General features: G+C 56.4%; 1 protein-coding gene across 4 annotated transcripts in view; it reads left to right on the forward strand.

Moving 5' to 3' along the window:
- EHMT1 (euchromatic histone lysine methyltransferase 1) overlaps positions 1–21,680 on the forward strand; it is a 146,272-nt gene that overhangs the window by 105,938 nt on the left and 18,654 nt on the right. For all 4 annotated transcript variants that reach the window (XM_047769111.1, XM_047769114.1, XM_047769112.1 and 1 more), the window contains 6 exons: positions 2,820–2,993; positions 3,944–4,026; positions 5,167–5,273; positions 14,307–14,429; positions 18,498–18,599; positions 20,170–20,274. In XM_047769111.1, coding sequence (XP_047625067.1) covers positions 2,820–2,993; positions 3,944–4,026; positions 5,167–5,273; positions 14,307–14,429; positions 18,498–18,599; positions 20,170–20,274 — 694 coding nt within the window. The remainder of the gene's footprint in view (positions 1–2,819; positions 2,994–3,943; positions 4,027–5,166; positions 5,274–14,306; positions 14,430–18,497; positions 18,600–20,169; positions 20,275–21,680) is intronic.

A 21,680-nucleotide genomic window follows, 5' to 3' on the forward strand; every position in this document is an offset into this window, starting at 1 on the left:
CACCTGTCCTCACCTGTCTCCACTCTGTTCACCTGTCCTCACCTGTCTCCACTCTCTTTACCTGTCCTCACCTGTCTCCACTCTCTTCACCTGTCCTCACCTGTCTCCACTCTGTTCACCTGTCCTCACCTGTCTCCACTCTGTTCACCTGTCCTCACCTGTCTCCACTCTGTTCACCTGTCCTCACCTGTCTCCACTCTGTTCACCTGTCCTCACCTGTCTCCACTCTCTTCACCTGTCCTCACCCGTCTCCACTCTGTTCACCTGTCCTCACCTGTCTCCACTCTGTTCACCTGTCCTCACCTGTCTCCACTCTCTTAACCTGTCCTCACCTGTCTCCACTCTGTTCGCCTGTCCTCACCCGTCTCCACTCTGTTCACCTGTCCTCACCTGTCTCCACTCTCTTCACCTGTCCTCACCCGTCTCCACTCTGTTCGCCTGTCCTCACCTGTCTCCACTCTCTTCACCTGTCCTCACCTGTCTCCACTCTGTTCACCTGTCCTCACCTGTCCCCACTCTGTTCACCTGTCCTCACCTGTCTCCACTCTGTTCACCTGTCCTCACCTGTCTCCACTCTCTTCACCTGTCCTCACCTATCTCTACTCTCTTCACCTGTCTTTACCTGTCTCTACCTGTTTACCTGTCCTCACCCGTCTCCACTCTGTTCACCTGTCCTCACCCGTCTCCACTCTCTTCACCTGTCTTCACCTGTCTCTACCTGTTTGCCTGTCCTCACCCGTTTCCACTCTGTTCACCTGTCCTTACCTGTCTCCACTCTCTTCACCTGTCCTCACCTGTCTCCACTGTGTGGACCTGTCCTCACCCGTCTCCACTCTCTTTACCTGTCCTCACCTGTCTCCACTCTCTTCACCTGTCCTCACCTGTCTCCACTCTCTTCACCTGTCCTCACCGTCTCCACTCTCTTCGCCTGTCCTCACCTGTCTCCACTGTGTGGACCTGTCCTCACCTGTCTCCACTGTGTGGACCTGTCCTCACCCGTCTCCACTCTGTTCACCTGTCCTCACCTGTCTCCACTCTGTTCACCTGTCCTCACCTGTCTCCACTCTGTTCACCTGTCCTCACCTGTCTCCACTGTGTGGACCTGTCCTCACCCGTCTCTACTCTGTTCACCTGTCCTCACATGTCTCCACTCTGTTCACCTGTCCTCACCTGTCTCCACTGTGTGGACCTGTCCTCACCTGTCTCTACTCTCTTCACCTGTCCTCACCTGTCTCCACTCTGTTCACCTGTCCTCACCCGTCTCCACTCTCTTCACCTGTCCTCACCTGTCTCCACTCTGTTCACCTGTCCTCACCCGTCTCCACTCTCTTCACCTGTCCTCACCCGTCTCCACTCTGTTCACCTGTCCTCACCTGTCTGTACCTGTTTTTCAGTCCTCACCTGTCTCCACTCTCTTCACCTGTCCTCACCTGTCTCCACTGTGTGGACCTGTCCTCACCTGTCTCTACCTGTTCACCAGTCCTCACCTGTCTCCACTCTCTTCACCTGTCTCTACTCTCTTCACCTGTCTTCACCTGTTTGCCTGTCCTCACCTGTCTCTACTCTCTTCACCTGTCCTCACCTGTCTCCACTCTCTTCGCCTGTCCTCACCCGTTTCCACTCTGTTCACCTGTCCTCACCTGTCTCCACTCTTCACCTGTCCTCACCTGTCTCCACTGTGTGGACCTGTCCTCACCTGTCTCTACCTGTTCACCAGTCCTCACCTGTCTCTACTCTCTTCACCTGTCCTCACCTGTCTCTACTCTCTTCACCTGTCTTCACCTGTCTTTACCTGTTCACCAGTCCTCACCCGTCTCCACTCTGTTCACCTGTCTTTACCTGTCTCTACCTGTTCACCTGTCCTCACCCGTCTCCACTCTGTTCACTTGTCCTCAGCCGTCTCTACCTGTGTACCTGTCTTATCCATGTGTACCTGTGTGTACCTCTCCCTGTCCGTCTCTACCTCTGAGTACCTGTCTCTGCCCATCTCCACCTGGGAGTATCCGTGTGTGCTGTGGAACACGAGCGTTAGCTGCCATAGCTTTTGCCCTTGCTGCGTTATGTTTGGAGGCCCCAGCTGGGTACAGAAAAGGCGCCCTGAAAGAGAAGATTTATGTTGGACACATACGGTTTTTGCGCTAAAAGAATTGAGTAGAAGTAGCTGAAGAATGAGTAGAGCTAAACAGATGATCAGATGAGAAGAGGTGTCAGAAGCCCTGCTCCCTCCCTGCCGGCAGTGTCCGGATAGAAACCAGGGCGACGGTGAGCCTCCCGCAACAGCAGCGGGACCCGCCCGCTCCCTAGGAGAACCAGCCAGTACCACGCGCGGGGAAGGGCAGTGTAAGGCTTCCCTGACGGCCGCTTGAGAGGCTCGAGGTGTGGACATGCACATTTGAATGTTGGAATGGTGTTGATTCTTCCGCATTCTGTATTAATCATATTAATCTACAAATTGAATGTTTAAAGTCCTCTAAAATTCCAAGGGGACATCCTTGAATTGAGGAGGGCAGTGGACTTTATAGATTCAACCTGAAGTTCATTTGCTAAAGCAAATTTGAACCTTTGGCCAAAAGTCCTGGAAGAGCTGCCCTCACTTCTGAATGTCCCTTTTCTCTGGGAATTTGCTTCTAAATCTGGACCCTTCCATCCAGGGGCTGAGCAGAGAGGATGGGAATCTGAGGTCCTTTTCATTCTTGGAAGACTGGCACGGTTGGAGGGGCCGAGTAAACCGCAGTCCACGTTTCCATTGGTTTCCATGAGAAGGGGGGGTCTTCTCTGTCTCTGAAACTTGGACCTCCATTTCGTTCCTCCTCCCGCAGCACGGCTGGACCCCTGCTCTCAGAGGATGACAAGCCACAGAGCACAGCCCCGCGGGTGCCTGAGGGCTTCGACCCCACGGGGCCGGTGGGGCTGGGGAAGCCGGCCCCCGGCCTCTCGCAGGGGCCCGGGAAGGAGACCTTGGAGAGCGCGCTCATCGCCCTGGACTCGGAGAAGTAAGGCCTGGCCCCGGCCCCGCACGTGCCCTGGCCCTCTGCGCGTCCGGTGCTGGCCAGGGCCACCCCGTCCTAGCGTCTGCACCCCAGCACGGTCGCGGGCGCTCCCAGGAGGTCCCTGAAACCCTTTCCAGGGCTCTCCTCAGCATTGCTCGGTGGGACCATTCATGTGTCGGCACGTGGTTTTCTGAAACCGTTAGACCAAGAGCAGAGGGGCTCTTGGAAGTGACAGCGAGCACAGGCTGGGGGGCTCTTGCACACCTTCTCCTGGACGCTGTGGCCTGTGGCCCTGACCTCAGGGCATTAGAGCAGGTGCTGCCTGTGGTTCATCTGTGAAATGAGAGGGGACCAAGTGGCCCCTCGGAGTACCTGGGGCTTCTGAAGACCACGGCCTGCTCTTGGCTGTGCAGGAGGGCCCCACGACCATGCAGGTGTCCCCTGGTCACGGGCTCCAAGGTTGGCTCAGGCTGGGTGTGCGTCTCCCTCCCTTGGAAATTCTGGTTGTTGGGATAGGTTCCCAGGTCCCCGAGGCTTGATCTGTGTTGGGACAGGTTCCTGAGTCCCCCCCAGGCTTTGTGTCTGTCCGCCTCCAGCCTCGCTTCCGCCCTGTTCTCACGGCAACTGCCCGGCCCCTGCCCCACTCACCAGGTCCAGACTCTGCTGAGGAGAGGGTGGGCGGAGTGGTGGGACCCGCTGCCCCCCTCGCACCCCCTCCCCTCCTGCTGCAGGGAAATGGCTGTCCCTTGTGCCCGCACAAAGTGCAGAGGCCCCGGGAGCCGTCCTTCTCGTGGGCGAAGGAGAGAGGCTCTTTTTGTTGTTTTTGTGGTGACGTGCCTTGGGCCTGGTGGTCGTGGCGTCCTCGACCTTGAGGACTCGGCAGGTGCCCCGTGTGTGCGCGCGTGCGTGCCGGGGAAGCCTGTGCTCACGGCCATCCCGTGCTCTCTCCGCAGGCCCAAGAAGCTCCGCTTCCACCCGAAGCAGCTGTACTTCTCGGCCCGTCAAGGGGAGCTGCAGAAGGTGCTGCTCATGCTGGGTAGGTCGCGGGGGGCAGCGGCCGGCCCCCACCCGCGCTGCCCAGTGGCCGTCCGCCTGGGCGTGTGTGTGGTTTTCGTGGAGCGAGGAGTGTTCTCTGGGAGTTTCCCACGTTTGGACAGACCGAGTCTGTGGTCACCAACCCAAGAAGAGACGTAGATGCCGTCGAACCGGCGAGGCGGGACTGGGCCTGTTGCGGTGACGTGGAAGTAGCAGCTGTGCGGCAGGGTCGACGGTGCTCATGTCCCGTTTGTGCTTGTGTTCTGGGGCGCGTACCTGCCGTCACAGGCTTCCAGCACCCGGAGATGTGCTGAGCAGGAGACATGAGCTGATTTGGAGCTCGCGGCTGCAGGCTTGGTCTCTCTGGCTGGGAAGAGATGGTTTCACACCCCTTCCTTAGGGAGCTCCCGTTGTGGCTCAGCAGTAACAAACCTGGCGAATAGCTGTGCGGACGCGGATTCGATCCTTGGCCTCGCCCGGCGGGTTAAGGATCCGGCGTTCCTGTGGCTGTGGTGCAGGCCAGCAGCTGTAGCCCCGATGTGACCCCTAGCCTGGGAGCGTCCACGTGCTGTGCGTGTGGCCCTAAGAAGCAAAAATAAATACATAAATAAATATTTAAAGATAAAGAGTAAAATCCCTTTATTTAGATTTCCCGCGAGCACAGCGGGTTAAGGATCCCGTGTTGTCGCTGCAGAGGCTCGGGTCGCTGCTGAGGCATGGGTTTGATCCCTGGCCCGGGATTTTCACATGCACGAGTGTGGCCAAAACGAAAAAACGAAATCCCTTTACTCGACAGTAAATAAGGAAAGGATCTTAACGGTTTGCTCTGAAAAACGAGAAAGGAAAGGTCTTATCCTGCACCGAGCGGAGTGGCGCCTTTCATCATTTTCCTCACAGACCTGCGGCGCCGAGCTTGCCTCGCTGCTCCGTGGGCCGCCCCGCGCCGACGTCCCCTCCAGGCCGGCCCTGCGCCCAGCACGCTGCAGTCCCTCAGGGCCCGGCGGTCCTGCTCCCCACGGGGCGCCGTCCTCAGGCCCGGGGCGCGGGGACAGGCGAGGGGGGCCTCGGCGGCCCGCCCCCGCAGACGGCTGCTGGTCCCCGCGGCTGCACCCCGGGTAACGCACCCCCTTGTCTTCCGCAGTTGACGGCATCGACCCCAACTTCAAGATGGAGCACCAGAACAAGCGCTCCCCCCTGCACGCCGCGGCGGAGGCCGGCCACGTGGACATCTGCCACATGCTGATCCAGGTCGGGTGTGGCCTCCTTGGAGCCAGCAGCGCCAGGCGCCCGGCCCTGCCCACGCGGCGCCGGCGGCCCAGCAGACGGGGGCTCGGGGGCAGCCGGCGCCGCCTCTCCTGCCACTTGCCGCCGCCCTGGCGCCGGGCCTGCTGCTCCTCGCTCTTTCGCGACTTGCTATTTGTCTTGGCTTTTCCGCGCCGCTGCCTGGCCGTGGGGAGGGGTCCTGGCGGGCCCGGGCGCCTCGTTTTGGGTCCAGTTCCTTATCTTGGCTCCTTCTGGAAGGCCCCTGTCACCCAGGGTCTGAAGGGCACTGTGGGTCCGGGCGGCACCTGCCCAGGCCCGGGTCTCTCCTGGAGCCCCTCTTGGCCCGACTGGCTCCCCGTCTTGGTCTTGCGAGCCCAGCTTCGGGGCAGCGCTCTCAGCGAGACCCTCGGCTCCTCTCGGGTCTTGAACTCCCGTCTCCTCTCACCCCCGGGGGCGCCTTCCCTGAGGCCTCTGCGTCTCCCCGGGACTCTGGAGGGTCCCTTGGCGCCGTGAGGCCTCACGCTGCTCGGCTGGTTTGCGGTTTTCCGCGTCTCTCGGGGCCTTTGAGGGCAGGGCTGAACTGCTGGTGGTTCCCGGGTGGGGCGGCTCTCGGGGGTGGCTCTGGCGTCTGGAGAGGACGGCGTGGCGGTGCCCGGTGGGCCTCTGAGGGACGTTGCCGCTCCTGCTTTGGAGTCGCAGCTGCCCCGTCGTGTCCTCACTGGCCCGCGGTCTTGCCTTCACCCCCCTCTTCGCCCTGCAGACGGACGGACGGACAGTGGCCGTACCGAAGATCGAGCCTGCTGCCGGGGGCGCTTTCCGAGGCCCTGCCCACGGGTGTAGGTCCTCCCAGCTTCGCCTCATGCTGCCGGCTCTGTGCGGACGCATCTCTTTGTTTTACTGTATTTTATTTAAGAAATGATTTTCCTCTATGGCCGCACCTGCAGCATCTGGAAGTTCCCAGGCTAGGGGTCCAATCGGAGCTGCAGCTGCTGGCCTGCACCACAGCTCACAGCAGTGCTGGATCCTTAACCCACTGAGTGAGGCCAGGGATCGAACCTGCATCCTCATGGATGCTAATCGGGTTCTTTTTTTAAAAAAAAAAAATTTGTGATTTTTATTTTTTCCATTACACCTGGTTACAGTGTTCTGTCCATTTCTGTTGTGCAGCAGAGTGACCCAGTCACACATACACAGACATTCTTTTTCTCCCATTATCCCCCATCGTGTTCCACCGCAAGTGACTAGGTCTAGTTCTCTGTGCTCTACAGCGGGATCTCATTGCTCATCCACTCCAAATGCAAGAGTTTGCATCTGTTAACCCCAGACTCCCAGTTCATCCCACTCCCTCCCCCTCCCCCTCGGCAACCACAAGTCTCTTCTTCACGTCCACACGTTTCTTTTCTGTGGAAAGATCTGTTTGTGCTGTATGTTAGATTCCAGATATAAGTGATATCATATGGTATTTGTCTTTCTCTTTCTGACTGACTTCACTTAGTATGAGGGTCTCTAGTTTCATCCATGTTGCTGCAGGTGGCATTATTTTGTTCTTTTTTATGGCTGCGTAGTATTCCATTGTGTATATATACCACATCTTCCTAATCCAGTCGTCTGTCGGTGGACATATGTGTTGTTTCCTTGTCTTGGCTGTTGTGAATAGAGCTGCAATGAACATGCGGGTGCATGTATCTTTTTCAAGGAAAGTTTTGTCCAGATATATGCCCAGGAGTGGGATTGCTGGGTCCTGTGGTGGTTCTATGTATAGTTTTCAGAGGAACCTCCATACTGTTTTCCAAAGTGGTTGTACCAGCTTACACTCCCACCAACAGAGTAGAAAGGTTCCCTTTTCTCCACACCCACTGCAGCATTTGTTATTTGGGGACTTAATAATGATGGCCATTCTGACTGGCGTGAGGTGGTATCTTGTGGTAGTTTTGATTTGCATTTCTCTAATAATCAGGGATGTTGAGCATTGTTTCATGTGCTCATTGGCCATCTGTATATCTTCTTTGGAGAATGTGTATTCAGGTCTTTTGCCCATTTTTCCATTGGGTTGTTGGTGGTTTTGCTGTTGAGTTGTATCAGTTTGTATATTTTAGAGATGAAGCCCTTGTCAGTTGCATTGTTTGAAACTATGTTTTTCCATTCCATAGGTTGTCTTTTTGTTTCCTTTTTGGTTACCTTCGCTGTGCAAAAGCTTGTCAGTTTGATTAGGTCCCACTGGTTTATTTTTGCTTTTATTTCTGATGCTTTGGGAGACTGACCTGAGAAAACATTTGTAAGGTTGATGTCAGAGAGAATGTTTTGCCTATGTTCTCTTCTAGGAGTTTGATGGTGTCTTGTCTTTCAGCCACTGTGAGTTTATTTTTGTGCATGGTGTGAGGGTGTGTTCTAGTTTCATTGATTTACGTGCAGCTGTCCAGGTTTCCCAGCAACACTTGCTGAAAAGACTGTCCTTTTCCCGCTTTACTTTGTCGAAGATTAATTGACTATAGGTGTCTGGGTTTATTTCCAGGTTCTCTGTTCTGTTCCATTGTCTGTCTGTCTGTTTTGGAACCAGTACCGCACTGTCTGGATGACTGTGGCTTTGTAATAGTGCCTGAAGTCTGGGAGAGAGATGCCTCCTGCTTGGCTTTTGCTCCTCGGGATTGCTTTGGCAATTCTGGGTCTTTTGTGGTTCCATATAAATTTTTGGATGGTTTGTTCTAGTTCTGTGAAACATGTCATGGGTAATTTGATAGGGATTGCACTGAATCTGTAGACTGCTTTGGGTAGTATGGCCATTTTGACAATATAAGTTTTTCCAACCCAGCATAGAATACCTTTCCATTCCTGTGAATCCTCTTTAATTTCCTTGATTAATGTTTTATAGTTCCCAGCATATAAGTGTTTCACCTCCTTGGTCAGGTTTATTCCTAGGTATTTAATTTTGGGGGGTGCGATTTTAAAAGGTATTGTATTTTTGTATTCCTTTTATAATATGTCTTTTTTTTTTTTTGTCTTTTTGCCATTTCTAGGGCCGCTCCCGCGGCATGTGGAGGTTCCCAGGCTAGGGGTCGAATCAGAGCTGTAGCCTCCGGCCTACACGGGATCCGAGCTGTGTCTGCAACCTACACCACAGCTCACGGCAACGCCGGATCCTTAACCCACTGAGCAAGGGCAGGGACCGAACCCGCAACCTCATGGTTCCTAGTCGGATTTGTTAACCACTGCGCCACAACGGGAACTCCATATAATATGTCATTTTTAGTATACAGAAATGCAACTGATATCTGAATATCTTGTATCCTGCTACTCTGCTGAATTCATTGATCAGTTCCGATAGTTTTTGGGTTGAGTCCTTAGGGTTTTCTATACATAGTATTGTGTCATCTGCACACAGTGACAGTTTTACCTCTTCTCTTCCGACTTGGATGCCTTTTATTTCTTGTGTTTGTCTGATTGCTGTGGCCAGGACTTCCCGCACTGTGTTGAAGAGCAGTGGTGAGAGTGGGCATCCTTGTCTTGTTCCAGATTTGAGTGGGAAGGCTTTCAGCTTTTCTCCACTGAGTATTGTATTTGCTGTGGGTTTGTCGTCAATGGCTTTGATTCTGTTCAGGAATGTTCCCTCTGTACCCACTTCGGTGAGAGTTTTTATCATGAAGGGATGTTGGACTTTGCATCTGTTGAGCTGACCATGTGGTTTTGACTGTTCCTTTGTTACTGTGGTGTATGATGTTGATTGATTGGCATGTGTTGAACCGTCCTTGTGAACCGGGGATGAATCCCACTTGGTGGTGGTGTCTGATCTTTTTATATGTTGTTGGATTCTGTTGGCTGAAGTTTTGTTGAGAATTTTATGTCTGTATTCATCAAAAATATTGGCCTATAGTTTTCTTTTTTGGTGGTATCTGTCTGGTTTTGGTATTAGGGTGATGGTGGCTTCATAGAATGTCTTTGACAGTGTTCCTTCTTCTTCAGCTTTTTGGAAAAGTGTAAGGAGGGTGGGTGTAAGTTCCTCTTGGTGTGTTTGGTAGAATTCGCCTGTGAAGCCATCTGGTCCTGGACTTTTGTTTGTAGGGAGTGTTTTTATTACATATTCAATTTCATTTCTAGTGATTGGTCTGTTCTGTTGATCTGTTTCTTCTTGATGCAGTTTCAGTGGGCTGTAAGTCTCTAGAAGGTTGTCCATTTCTCCTGGGTTGTCAGATTTGTTGGCGTATTATTGTTCATCGTATTCTCTTAGGGTTTTTTGTATTTTTGTAGTATCCTTTGAGCTTTGTCCTTTTTCATTTTTTATTTTGTTTATTTGGGTTTTTCTCTCCTCTTCTTGGTGAGTCTGGCCAGAGGTTTGTCAATTTTGTTTACCTTTTCAGAGAACCAGCTCTTGGTTTTATTGATTTTTTTTTTCTACTGTTTTTTGAGTCTCTATTTTATTGATTTCCTCTCTGATCTTTATGATTTCCTTCCTTCTGACTTTAGGTCTTGTTTGTTTTGTTTTGTTTTTTTTCTAATTCGTTTAGGTGGTGGGTTAAGTTGTCGATTGAAGATTTTTCTTTTTTGAGGAAGGCCTATGTTGCCGTGAATTTCCCTCTGAACACTGCGTTTGCGGCATCCCGTAGATCTTGAGTGGATGTGTCTTCACTGTCATTTGTCTCGAGGTATTTTTTAATTTCCTTTTTGATTTCCTCACTGATCCGTTGGTTTTTTAGCAGCATGTTGTTTTGTCTCCATGTGGTTAGTTTTTTCTCATTTCTTTCCCTGTGGTTGATTTCTAGTTTCATGCCATCGTGGTCCGAGAAGGTACTTGAAATGATTTCTGTACTCTTAAATTTGTTGAGCGTAGCTTTGTGCCCCGGTATGTGGTCAGTCCTTGAGAGTGTTCCATGTGCACTCAAGAAGAATGACTATTCTGTTTTTGGATGTAATGTCCTGACAATATCAGCGAAGTCTGACTTTTCTCTTGGGTGGTTCAGGGCCTCTGTCGCCCCGTTGGTTTCTGTCGGAGGCCCGTCCGTGGATGTGAGTGGGGTGTTAGCGCCTCCTCGTGTGACCCTCTTCCCATCACTTTCTCCTCTCACGTCTGTTGGTGTCTGCGGTATGCGTCCGCGTGCTCCTCCAGATGCGTCCGCGTGCTCCTCCAGTCGGGTTCTTGACCCCTGGGCCACAGTTGGAACTCCTGGGTGCATCTCTTCAAACAGTGTGTCAGCAGACGTTCAGCAGGCCTGGCAGCCTTGGTAGTTTATTAGAAGCTTTAGGTTATACTTACTGTGACTGCTCACATTTTTCATTTATTTGTCATTCCTTGAGTTGTAGTTTTGATTCTCAGGCTCTTAAATCAAGTATTTCTTTCTCTCCTTTGCCCCTTTCTTTGGGTTGACATTTGTTTCATTTATTTTTTTCCTTATTTTATTGGAAGTCCAGTGCTTTCCTTTCTTACCCAGCGGTTGCTCTGGTTCTGTCTTTCTCAGTCTTGACACGGCCTGAGGAGGGAGGAGGGGGCGGGAGGAGGGAGAATGAAGACAGGAGCGGGCGGAGGAGGGAGAGGGCAGAGGGAGGAGGGAGCAGGAGGAGGGAGGACAGCGGGCGGAGGGGGGGGGAGAGGGCAGAGGGAGGAGGGGGCGGGAGGAGGGAGAATGAAGGCAGGAGCGGGAGGAGGGAGGGCAGGGGGCGGAGGGAGCGGGAGGAGGGAGGGGGAGCCGCAGGGTGTTGCCGGGGGCCTGGAGCTCCGGCGGAGGCAGCAGGACTGCAGGGGATCTGGGGAGAGGCCCTCCAGCGGCCACGAGGGTCTAGAGTCGGGGGCGGGGGGGGGGGGGGCTTCTTGGCGGACGGCCCGCCTGGCCTGGGCTCGGGGTGCAGTCGGTTTCCGTCTCCCGCTTTTTATTAGGAACGGCTTTTTCCGCCCCTCACGGTTGCATTTCCTTCTCTGTGGCGGGAACAGCCGCCTTCTCCTGACTGCTGCTTCCATTTGAGACGGCGGCTCCTCGCACCTTTGACAGGGCCCATCCCTCCCCCCCCAGCTTTTCGTACGTGAGAACGTGTGTGAGTGTGTGAATGTGTGTGAGTGTGTGAGTGTGAGAGCGCGAGAGAGCGCGTGCCTCAGTAACACGGAAGCATCCTGGTGAGCACATGATGACAGAGGAAGCCAAGCTGAGCTGCTTGCTCCCCAGAGACACCGTGTCCCCTTTCCTTGGTGACAGCACGCCAGGCTTCTGTGACATCACCTGTGTTTCTCTGCGCTCAGCTCAGCTCTGTCCACCCCTAACCCTCACGCCAGTTGAGTCACCCGGCGTGCGTTTCAGTGAAAGAGCAGAGGCTCAGGGCTACGGCCTGGGGCCCGGTCCCGAGGCAGGGCCGTGTTCCTGCACCGCCCGTGGGCTGTGCCTGTGAGGACCGGCCTGGGGCCGAGCTCGGGGGGTCTGCCTTCGGTGTGGAGAGTGAAATGTATCTTCCGTATTTTGGGAAACCCAGCGCTTCCCCGTCGCCATTCGGCCCGGGCCTGGAGCGGTGCCCACCTGGCAGCCCTTCAGGTTAGCTGGTGGTGGCTTCGGCGTCTCGGGGCAAACTCCCTCAGCTCGGGGGCTGTGCTTCTGTCCCTGTTTCTTTTCCCAAAACCCGAGCAGGAAAAACGGCCCGGGCTTCCTCTGCTTTGCCCTGGAGCCGGGGTGTTGTTCCTGGAGGCTCTGACTCTGTGCCCTCCCCCGGCCCCGGGGAGCCTTGCGAAGGGCAGTTGGGGTGTCTCTCCGCCCCGGGCGGTTGTCCTTCCGAGGTCTCACTGGAGACGGCTTGGCCAGGTGGCTGCCGCGGGACGGTCATTGAGTTCAAGTGACAGAGTGAAATTGGACTCAGAAGGACCTGCTCTGGGGCGCCCAGCTGATTTCCCGTGCTGGTGGCACACCGTCGTGGTGGGTGGACTGGGTGGCACACATGAGAACCCCTGGGTCTCCGCAGGCCCCAGCCTTTGGACGGGGGGCGTATGCGGTCTTAACGCCCCACCACGGGGTCACTTGTGGCAGCTTCCCCTCCTAGGCCTGAGGCTTGTCCCCACTGATGGTCACTGCTCTGGCTCCTGTCCTCACCTCCATCTCTTTCTTGGGCCTCCATCTGCCCCCCAGCTCTGCCGCCATTGTGCCCTCGGCCCTGCCGTTGCGTCCCTGGGTCCTGCCTGCTTCACTTTTAAATGCTGAGCAGGCCGTGAGCCCACGAGGCATCTTCTAATAGAAGAAGGTGCGTTTTCTAGCAGTGACCAGGCCCAGAGTGAGGGACAGACTGGCAGCTGCAGCACTGACCCCAGGGCCCGTGGCCTTGGGCTGTGGGGTGAGGTGTCCCCCACCCCAGGGGAAAGCCCTGGGTCGCGCCCGCCTCCTCCCGCCCCCGTCGCAGAGCCCTTTTGGGTCGTCTTGGCTGTCCGCCCTCCAGGCGACGGTCCCCCGCTGGGCTGACCGCTGGTGTGGCCTGGGGCCGGCGTGTCCCGTGAGGGGCTCCGCGCTGGCTCGATTTGGGATGCACGCGGGCTTCGCACTTCCTGAGCCTCCGTCTGCCGACCCTGACCCTGTGCAGCACTGGCCCGAGGCTCTGCTCTGGCTCCTCAGGCGGACTGGCCCTCTCGGATGCGGGCCCTGCCCTCCTGGCTGTCCCCCGGGGGGCCTGTGGCCCAGGCGCTCACACCCGCTTTTGCTGCCCCCCACCTCTGTGCTCTGGTGGGTTTGGGGGGTCAGGGTGGAGCCTTGCCAAGGGCACGTGCCCAGCTCACGGGCAGCACCTGGCCTTCCCCTGGCAGAGGGCGCCCTTGCCCTGTGCAGCCTGGCCTGAGTGTGGCCGGCTCCACACCGGCCTTCGGCCTTATCAGTGCCATGTGGACCCCACCTTGCACTGCGTGTGACGTTCCAGACTCAGCTGTTACCTTAGCTGCTGTGGAATCCTGGCTCCGCTTTGCCCTGAGCGTGGGCCATCTGACCTGTGCCCCCAGCCCATTTCCTACCTCAACTCCCCTGCCCTCTGACCGCAGCTCTGCGGCCATGCGGGCGGCCGAGTCTCCTTCCAGCTCCCTGGACCATCTCGGCCCCCCTGGTTTTCCATGTGTACCATCTGTGTCTGTTTTAAAGTTTCTTATAAATTGGGTTACTGTTGGTTTTTATTGCTAGTACTAGAGACAGTGCTGTTTTTAGCTTGTAAATAGGAGCCCTTCGTGCGTCGCTGAGAAGTTTCTCCTCAATATGGAAAAGGTTCAGCTCCCAGATGCTTTGCTCCTGGCGCACAGCCCGCTTTGAAGCTGGGCTTCTTAAATTAAGTTCAGACACGATTCATCCATGTGTACCTGCTGGTTCGTAAATTTTTAACACACACTTGTGTTTTGTTTTGTTTTTTTCTTCTTTCTTTTTAGGGCCGCACCCATAGCACATGGAGGTTCCCAGGCGAGGGGTCCAATCGGAGCTACAGCTGCCGGCCTGCACCAGAGCCATGGCAACGTGGGGTCTGAGCCGCCTCTGCGACCTACACCACAGCTCACGGCAACGCTGGATCCTTAACCCCCTGAGCGAGGCCAGGGATCGAACCCGCATCCTCATGGATCCTAGTCGGGTTCGTTAACCGCTGCGCCATGACGGGAACTCCTTTAACCCACACTTGTGAAAGATTAGGACTCGCTCTAGAATATACACTGCAAGTGAGTTTTTGTTCAGTTTATTTTGGCAGGTGTTAGGCGAGCCAGAGAAAGGACCGGTGAGGCCACTGGGGTGTGGTCACTCTGGGCCAGGTCGCCGCCTGTGCGGCCAGCCTCGCCCAGGCCCCGGCCCCTCCCTCCCCTGCTTATTGCTAAAGGGTTGTCCCTGGTGTGCGACGAGTGGTTTCTACCACACTGCCTGGAGCCGACGTGCTCCTGTGGTGAGCAGACAACCGTGCCTCCGAATCCAGGTTCGGGAGCCCAGGCACGGTCGATAGAGACTTAACCGGGGCCCCAGATCTCTCGTTCCCACGGGTCTGAGCCTGGGGTCGCTGCCTCGCCGGCCGCGCTCACATCTGAGCCGTCCCCTGTTTCTCCAGGCGGGCGCCAACATCGACACCTGCTCAGAGGACCAGAGGACCCCGCTGATGGAGGCGGCGGAGAACAACCACCTGGACGCGGTGAAATACCTCATCAAGGCCGGCGCGCTCGTGGACCCAAAGGTACTTCCTGCCTAGAGGCGCTCCCGCGCTTCCCTGTCGCGGCGGCTGCAGGAGCTGGGGCCGCCGGACATCCCAGCAGGGAGTTCACCTCGCCTGGTTCCCAGTTTCCTCAGGAGCACTGGGTCCTCTGTGCCCAGCTGGAGACAAGCATCTGACAAGGCGCCTGCGTGCAGAGGGGCCCGGGTGCCTCTGTCCTGATCACGTAGGTGGGCGGGGAAAGCGGAGGCCCCCAGACTGGAGAGGGAGTGAGCTCTGCTCACGGGTGGCCTGATCGTGCCGTAGAAAATCCTGAAGGACCGCCAAGAAACTTGCTAGAACGAATAAATTTATCCAGGAAAGTTGCAAGGTACAAAATCAGTGCAGAAGTATCAGTTGTATTTCTTCTTCTCGTTTGTCTTTTTGGGGCTGCACCTGCAGCAAATGGAAGTTCCCAGGCTGGGCGTTGAATACGAGCTCCAGCTGCTGGTCTGCACTGTAGCCACAGCAACGCCAGATCTGAGCTGTGCCTGCGACCCACACCACAGCCCATGGCAATGCCGAGCCCCTGACCCACTGACCCAGGCTTGGGATCGAACCCATGTCTACATGGATGCCAGTTGGGTTCATTACTGTGAGCCACAAGGGGAGCTCCTCAGTTGTGTTTCTACACACTTGCTGTGAACTGTGCCAAAGAGGAAGTTAAGTTGCAGTTACAGTACCATCAGAAGAAGAAATACTCAGGAATAAACTTAACGAAAGGAGGCAAAAGATGTGTACACTAAAATGTTGCTGAAAGCAGTTAAAGACAGAACGTCCCCTTGGCTCGTGGACTGGAAGCGGACAGTAAATCCGTCCTGAGGCACCTGCCGGGGTTGGTTCCCGTTACCAGACCCACAGATGCTCAAGTCCCTTGTAGAAAATGTGCACTGCGGTCGTGGGCTCTGCATCTGTGGATGCCAGGGGCTGCCGGCCTTATTAAAATGCCACTGCTGCCCAGAGCAGACTGCAGAGTCAGTGCAATTTCTGTCCCAATCCCAGTCCATTGGTTACAGCGTAGAGAAAACCATCCCGCAATTCATAGGGAGTCTCAGAGGACGCTGAAGAGCAGCACAGTCTTGCAAAAGAGCAAAGCTGGGAGCTCCTGCTCTGGCGCAGCAGGGTCGGCAGGGGTTAAGGATCTGGCGGTGTCAGAGCTGTGCTGTGGGTTGCAGCTACGGCCTGGATCTGATCCCTGGCCTGGGCTCCACATGCCACAGGGCAGCCAAAAAAGAAAACAAAACCAAAGCTGGGGCCCCACTTCTGACTTCCTGGCAGAGTTTTCAGTAGTCAAGTCGGTGAGGTGCCCGCATGGAGCTAAACCACATACAGGACAGGAAAAAGCAGGGCGGCCGGAAATAAACCCTCGGAGATGGGACCTCGTGATGGGTGTCCTGGGGCCACAGTCACCCAGTGGGAGGAGCGGTGTCCACACCCAGGAGACTGAGGCTGGGCCCCGGCAGGTAGTGTGCTCAACGTTAACTCAAAGGGGCCCAAGACTTGGGAAACCTCCGCTAAAGCCATGCGGCTCTGCGAGGAGAACAGGAGAATACTCAGGACGTCAGATCTGACACCAGAAGCACAGAGCACAAGAGAAAGCACAGAGAACCTGAGCTCGCCCAGATTAAAACCTTTTGTCCGTCAAAGGACACTGCTCAAGAGAGTGAGGAGCTGACCCCAGCGGGGGAGGGCCCGTGGGGGCTGTGGGTCTGGTGGGGCCCCTGTCCCGGACAGCCCGCCCCTCCCGCTGGACAGCGAGCTCCGACGGGCTGGCTTTGGGTGGGTGGTTCTCCGTGGGGGACAGCGCAGGAGCAGGTGTTCAGTGCCGCTGGTCACCAGGGAAATGCAGCCACAGCCGCAGCGAGACACCTCACACCCCTCAGGACAGCTGTTACCTAAAAATCGGAAAACACGTCTTAGTGCAGATGAGTTTGCACACATTGCTGGAGGAAATGTAGACCGATGCAGTTACGGTGGAAGGCAGTTTGGTGGTTTCCCGAAGAGGTAATTACTGCGTGATCCAGCAGTTCCAGTCCAGGGCGTGCACCAGAGGACCAGGAAGCCAGTACCGGACAGCTGCGTGCACACCCGGGTTGTGGCAGCTGCCGGTAACTAGAAGGTGGAGGCAGCCCCGGTGTCCATCGATGGGCAGTGGGCGGGGCAGGCGTGGTCTGTCCGTCCAGGGGGGGGTGTCAATCGGCCTCACTCCGGGGCGGGGGGGGCGGGGGGGGAGGCTGCGGCATGGGCAGGGTCGGGAGCGTGGTGCTGCATGAGCAGGGCACACACAGAAGGGTGGGCGTTGCATGACCCCACTTATGTGAGGGCCCAGAACAGGCCAGCCTGGGTCGATTTGAGGTCACCAGGGCTTGGGGGAGGGGGGTGCCACTGCCGAATGGTTACCGGGTTTCTGAGAAGAGACGGTGATGGGTCGTGGCGTGGGTGAAATGAACACCGCTGAGTCACAGTCAGAGATGGTTATGCTGGCAGGTTTTGTCATATGTATAAATATATATGCACACAATAACAAAGAAAATATAAGTCTCACAGCCTTTCGCATTTTGCGGGTTTTCGTTTGTTTTTTTGTTTGCTTTACAGGGCCGTTCCTGTGGCATATGGAAGTTCCCAGGCCGGGGGTCCAATTGGAGCTACAGCTGCCGGCCTTCACCACAGCCACAGCAGTGCCAGATCTGAGCTGCGTCTGTGACCTACACCACAACTCACGGCAAAGCCGGATCCTTAACTCACTGAGCGAGGCCAGGGATTGAACCCACATCCTCAAGGATGCTAGTCAGATTTGTTACTGCTGAGCCATAACGGGAACTCCTAGCCTTTCATGTTAATACACATTTTTTCCAAATGAAAAGTGATTCTGGAGTTCCCGTTGTGGCTCAGTGGTTAATGATCCCCAGTGGTATCCGTGAGGACTCAGGTTCGATATCTGGCCTCTCTCAGTGGGTTAAGCATCTGGCGTTGCCATGAGCCATGGTGTAGGTCGAAGATGCGGCTCGGATCCAGCACTGCTGTGGCTGTGGCGTAGGCCGGCGGCTGCAGCTCCCATTCGACCCCTAGCCTGGGAACCTCCATATGCCGCAGGTGCGGCCCTAAAAAGACCAAAAAAAAGTGATCTCCTGTTCATACTATTTTCTCAACTTCTTTTTCTCATCCGATTAAATTCTCACTGTTCTTCGTTGTTGTTCAGTACTATTCTATAACATTATTTCAAGTGGCTGTGTCCTGTTTCATATGATTTGTGTCGTTTTTAGTCTGATTTGCTTACTCTCTAACACTTATGTTATTTTCAATGTTTATTATACACAGTGCTTCAGCAGATGTGCTTATAGCCAAGTCCCTGCACATGTTTGATTTCTTAGGACAGATTTCTGCTGCGGAATTTGCTGGGGCCATGGTGTCTATGACCGCCTTTAAGGCTTTGGCCCTTCTTTCTGGCATGTGTGGGAGTGTCCGAACCCTCACTCCTTCCCCGCTCAAGTGCCAGCTGTCACCCACTTCAAATATATTGACAATGTGATGTGCAAAATGATTGTTTTTTACTCTTTCAGTCTGCTTCTCCCAAAGTGAATATTTTTCTCATGTACAGTTTATTTACACATGTGAATATTTTTCAAGCTAGTATTTAGTCCCTTGTTTGGGGTGGTTTTTAAGGTCTGGAAGCCTTTGGTTTTTCTGTAAATATCTATAGGTAATGTTGAACTCAATATGAATTGCTGCGGGTACATGGTCTGTTATCTGTAGACAATTTAAAAGCGTAAAACCATTTATGGCTCCGGTCGCAGGTAGCAAAAGTTTTGAGAGGCCTCAGTGGAGTGACTGTTATATTTTGGCCGTGATCACCCCTGGGCCTTGACACTGGGAGGAGGCATTTGTTTCTTTCTGAGGTGGTTTCGTCCACGTGGTGTATTTAGTGTCTGAAGGGCGGAGCTTGCTGGCCAGTCAGGAGGTGCCCACAGCCACGGGGAGGGACCCGGAGGCCGTCGGCTGCTGTGGCAGAGGCAGGCTGTGATTCCAGGGACCTAAGTGGCATTCGTGTTGCAGGACGCGGAAGGCTCCACCTGTTTGCACCTGGCTGCCAAGAAAGGCCACTACGATGTGGTTCAGTATCTGCTCTCCAGTGGACAAATGGACGTCAACTGCCAGGTAGCCGCTTGCTCCCCCGACTCGGGACGCCCGGCCTCCAAGGCTCCCACTGCAGGTCCTGGAAGGCGTGGCCTCGTCCTGCCACCTCCTTCCTGGCCTGCCCTCTGGCTGCTCTGCAGACTCTGTGCTGCTGCCCAGCTGGCGGCTGGTCCGGAGGTGTTCTGGTGGCCTGTGGCTTGTGTTCAGATGCCACCACTAGAGCAGGGTCCCCGCCCTCCTATGTGCCATGCAGCCCCCTGAGCAGCTTCTGTGTTTGTCTGCTGAGCGAGCGAGAGACTGGGGAGCTGCCTCCAACTCTCCAGGGACCCCTCCGGCTCCCCACATGACTCCAAGCTCTGGGGTGACCTCTCTCATCACCAGGTCCCCACTGCTGCTTGACCCAGCTCTCGAGTGCCCACCACCCTGACGGACCCTCCCGGGTAGACCCTGTGGTGTGGTCTGGGGCCCCCTCCGCTCTGATGGGGACCCAGCCAGACCTTCTGCCCCCATGTCATTTTTTAACCTCCCACTCGGTCAGGTTGTGCGAGTTTCTCACCCCAACCGAGCTGGCTCCACAAGGTGGCCGTGTGTTGTCCTGCCGTGTCCCAGTGCCCACAGTGGGCTTGTGGGGACTGTCTCGCTTCGCTATGGAGGCCGAGTGTGTCCCCAGGGAAACGCAGCGATTGGGACACACGGGAGGTCCTGGGAGTGTGCGGAGGGGCTGAGTCTCTGGCTGCTGGAGTGGGGACTGGAGCATAGTACTCGTTTCCCAAGATCTGCCTCCCGGTTTCAGTAAAACCACCCAGGACTCTGAGCAAGGAGACAGGGTGGAGTGGCAGAAAGCCAGCCTGTCGGAGCCACAGTCCAGCCAGCAGGTGGGGTCAGCCTGGGTGGGTTCTGCTCCCTGCCCCTAAAGAAGGGGCTGGAGGAGTTCCCATTGTGGCTCGGTGGGTTAAGAGCCCGACACAGTGTCTGTGAGGGTGGGGGTTCAATCCCTGGCCTCGCTCAGTGGGTTAAGGATCTGGCATTGCCATGAGCCACGGTGTAGGTCGCAGATGCAGCTTGGATCCAGCGCTGCTGTGGCTCTGGTGGAGGCCGGCAGCTGTAGCTCTGATTCGACCCCTAGCCTGGGAACCTCCATGTGCTGTAGGTGTGGCCCTGAAAGGACAAAGATCAAAGGCAGGGGCCAAAGGGGCTGGAACTTTCCATATCTCCATTTGTCTCTGGGCCTCATGTCCGTCTGTCCACCGGTCTCTGGTTCTGCTTTGTGCTTGAGGTCTGTCCCTGGGGGGGGCACCATCCCGACAGTGCCTCCCGCCAGCCGGGCGTGGACTCTGTGGCTCGGGTCTGCCCTGCGGCATCCTGGCCCTTCCCGTAGGTGACTGTCAGGTGGGCTCAGGTGTCTGAGTGCCTCAGCAGGCTCGGGAGGGCCGGTCTGGCTCTGCCTCCACTCGCCGAGGGGCCTGCGCTCCTCTTCGACGAAGTGGGGGCCCTGGGCCCCTCCCCTGGGCCGCCGCGCGGGGCATCGCGTTCCCCACGGCAGGCGTCCCGAGGGCTGTGACGCGTCTTTGTTCCTTTATTTCGAAATCAGGATGATGGCGGCTGGACGCCCATGATCTGGGCCACGGAGTACAAGCACGTGGACCTCGTGAAGCTGCTGCTGTCCAAGGGGTCCGACATCAACATCCGGGACAACGTGAGTCCCCCCCGCCCCCGGAGCAGGCCGAGCGGGACCTTCGGGCTGGCTGCGGCTCTGCCCTCGCCTCCAGCTGCCACCACGCGTCGCCCTGATGCAGTTTCCCGTGGTCGTTTTGCGTTGCCTCTTGCTGGGTGGGAACTGAGGGGAGAGGTGCCTGCGCCCTGCCTCTTGGGCGGCTCTGTGTTTTCAGAGGCGAATCTTGACGGTGATTGCATCACTGAGACCGTGTTTGTGAAGGGGCCTGAGGGTCCCCGGCACAGCCCACACCTGGGCCAAGGCCAGAGGACTCGCCAGTCCCCTGGGACTAGCCCTCGGCCTGGGTCTCAGCCAGGACCTGGCAAGTCTGGTGAACTTGAGGGGTCTCTCGGGAGGTCCTCAGGGACCCAGAGGAAGAGGGAGGGGGTGCAGGAGCTCCTGTGCTGCCCCCAGGCAGAGGGAGGGGCTTCCAGGACACAGACAGGCTCTGGCGCGTGGAGCCCTGTCCACCTTTATAGGCTTGCTGCAGGCGAGGCGCCTCTCCCCAGACGGCTACACAGACAACAGGAGGGGCCTGGGCGCCTGGCCCCTCGGGCTTCTGAGCCCTGCCGGCCCCTTTGAAGGCGGGAGGCCCGTGGCTGGCGGCTCCTCGCGATGCTCAGCGCCAGGACCGTGCCCACCAGAGTCCAGGGGCGTCGCTGCCGCTCACGGGGCTGGGCACTGGGGCTCCTGGAGGGCGAGGCCACGGCCGGTGGCGCAGTCACGCTCTGCCGCACTCCTGGAGGAACGGGGTGGTTTAGAGCAGTGCCTGCCCAGGGCCTTGGCGGGAGGAGACCACGCGTGGGAGGGCAGCGCACGGCCTCCGGCATCCAGCGGCACCGGCTCGGATGTTGGAGGTTGAGACGCGTGTTTGCTGTCTACGTGATGAAGCAGCTTTGTTGTTTATGCTCACGGCCTCGCAGGTACAACTGGCAGACTGTGCCGATTAAAGCGCACAGTTAGGTAAACTTTAACCCAGCCACCGCCACACAGCCAGGATGGGCTGACTTCACTGACTTTCAGGTTTCCTCCTGCCCCTCCTAAGCAGCCCGCCTCAACCGGGCGCAACCAGACACCCTGCAGCTGGACGTCGCCAGCCCCTAGTGGGGTTCAAGCCGGCAAGCTGGCTCTCTGTCCGCGAGGGCATCTCTGAGCCCCGGGGTCAGCCTCCCTCACTTTCTGTCACGCGGCTTGTGCCCGTGGACCACAGCTGGCTTCTTTGGTGCCGGAGCCGCCGCCGCGCCATGTCCCTGGCGTGGGAGGCTTTGGCTCCTGCCGGTTCTCCCAGCCCTGAGGGGCCGGGCCTTCCTTCGGTGAAGGACCCACCCGGGCCTCTTGCCAGGTGTTGCTGGCCTGTGGAGGGCGGAGGGGCGTGTGTTCGCAGGTGA

The sequence above is a fragment of the Phacochoerus africanus genome, chromosome 2, assembly GCF_016906955.1.
Source record: "Phacochoerus africanus isolate WHEZ1 chromosome 2, ROS_Pafr_v1, whole genome shotgun sequence".
In the NCBI taxonomy this organism is placed as follows: Eukaryota; Metazoa; Chordata; class Mammalia; order Artiodactyla; family Suidae; genus Phacochoerus; species Phacochoerus africanus.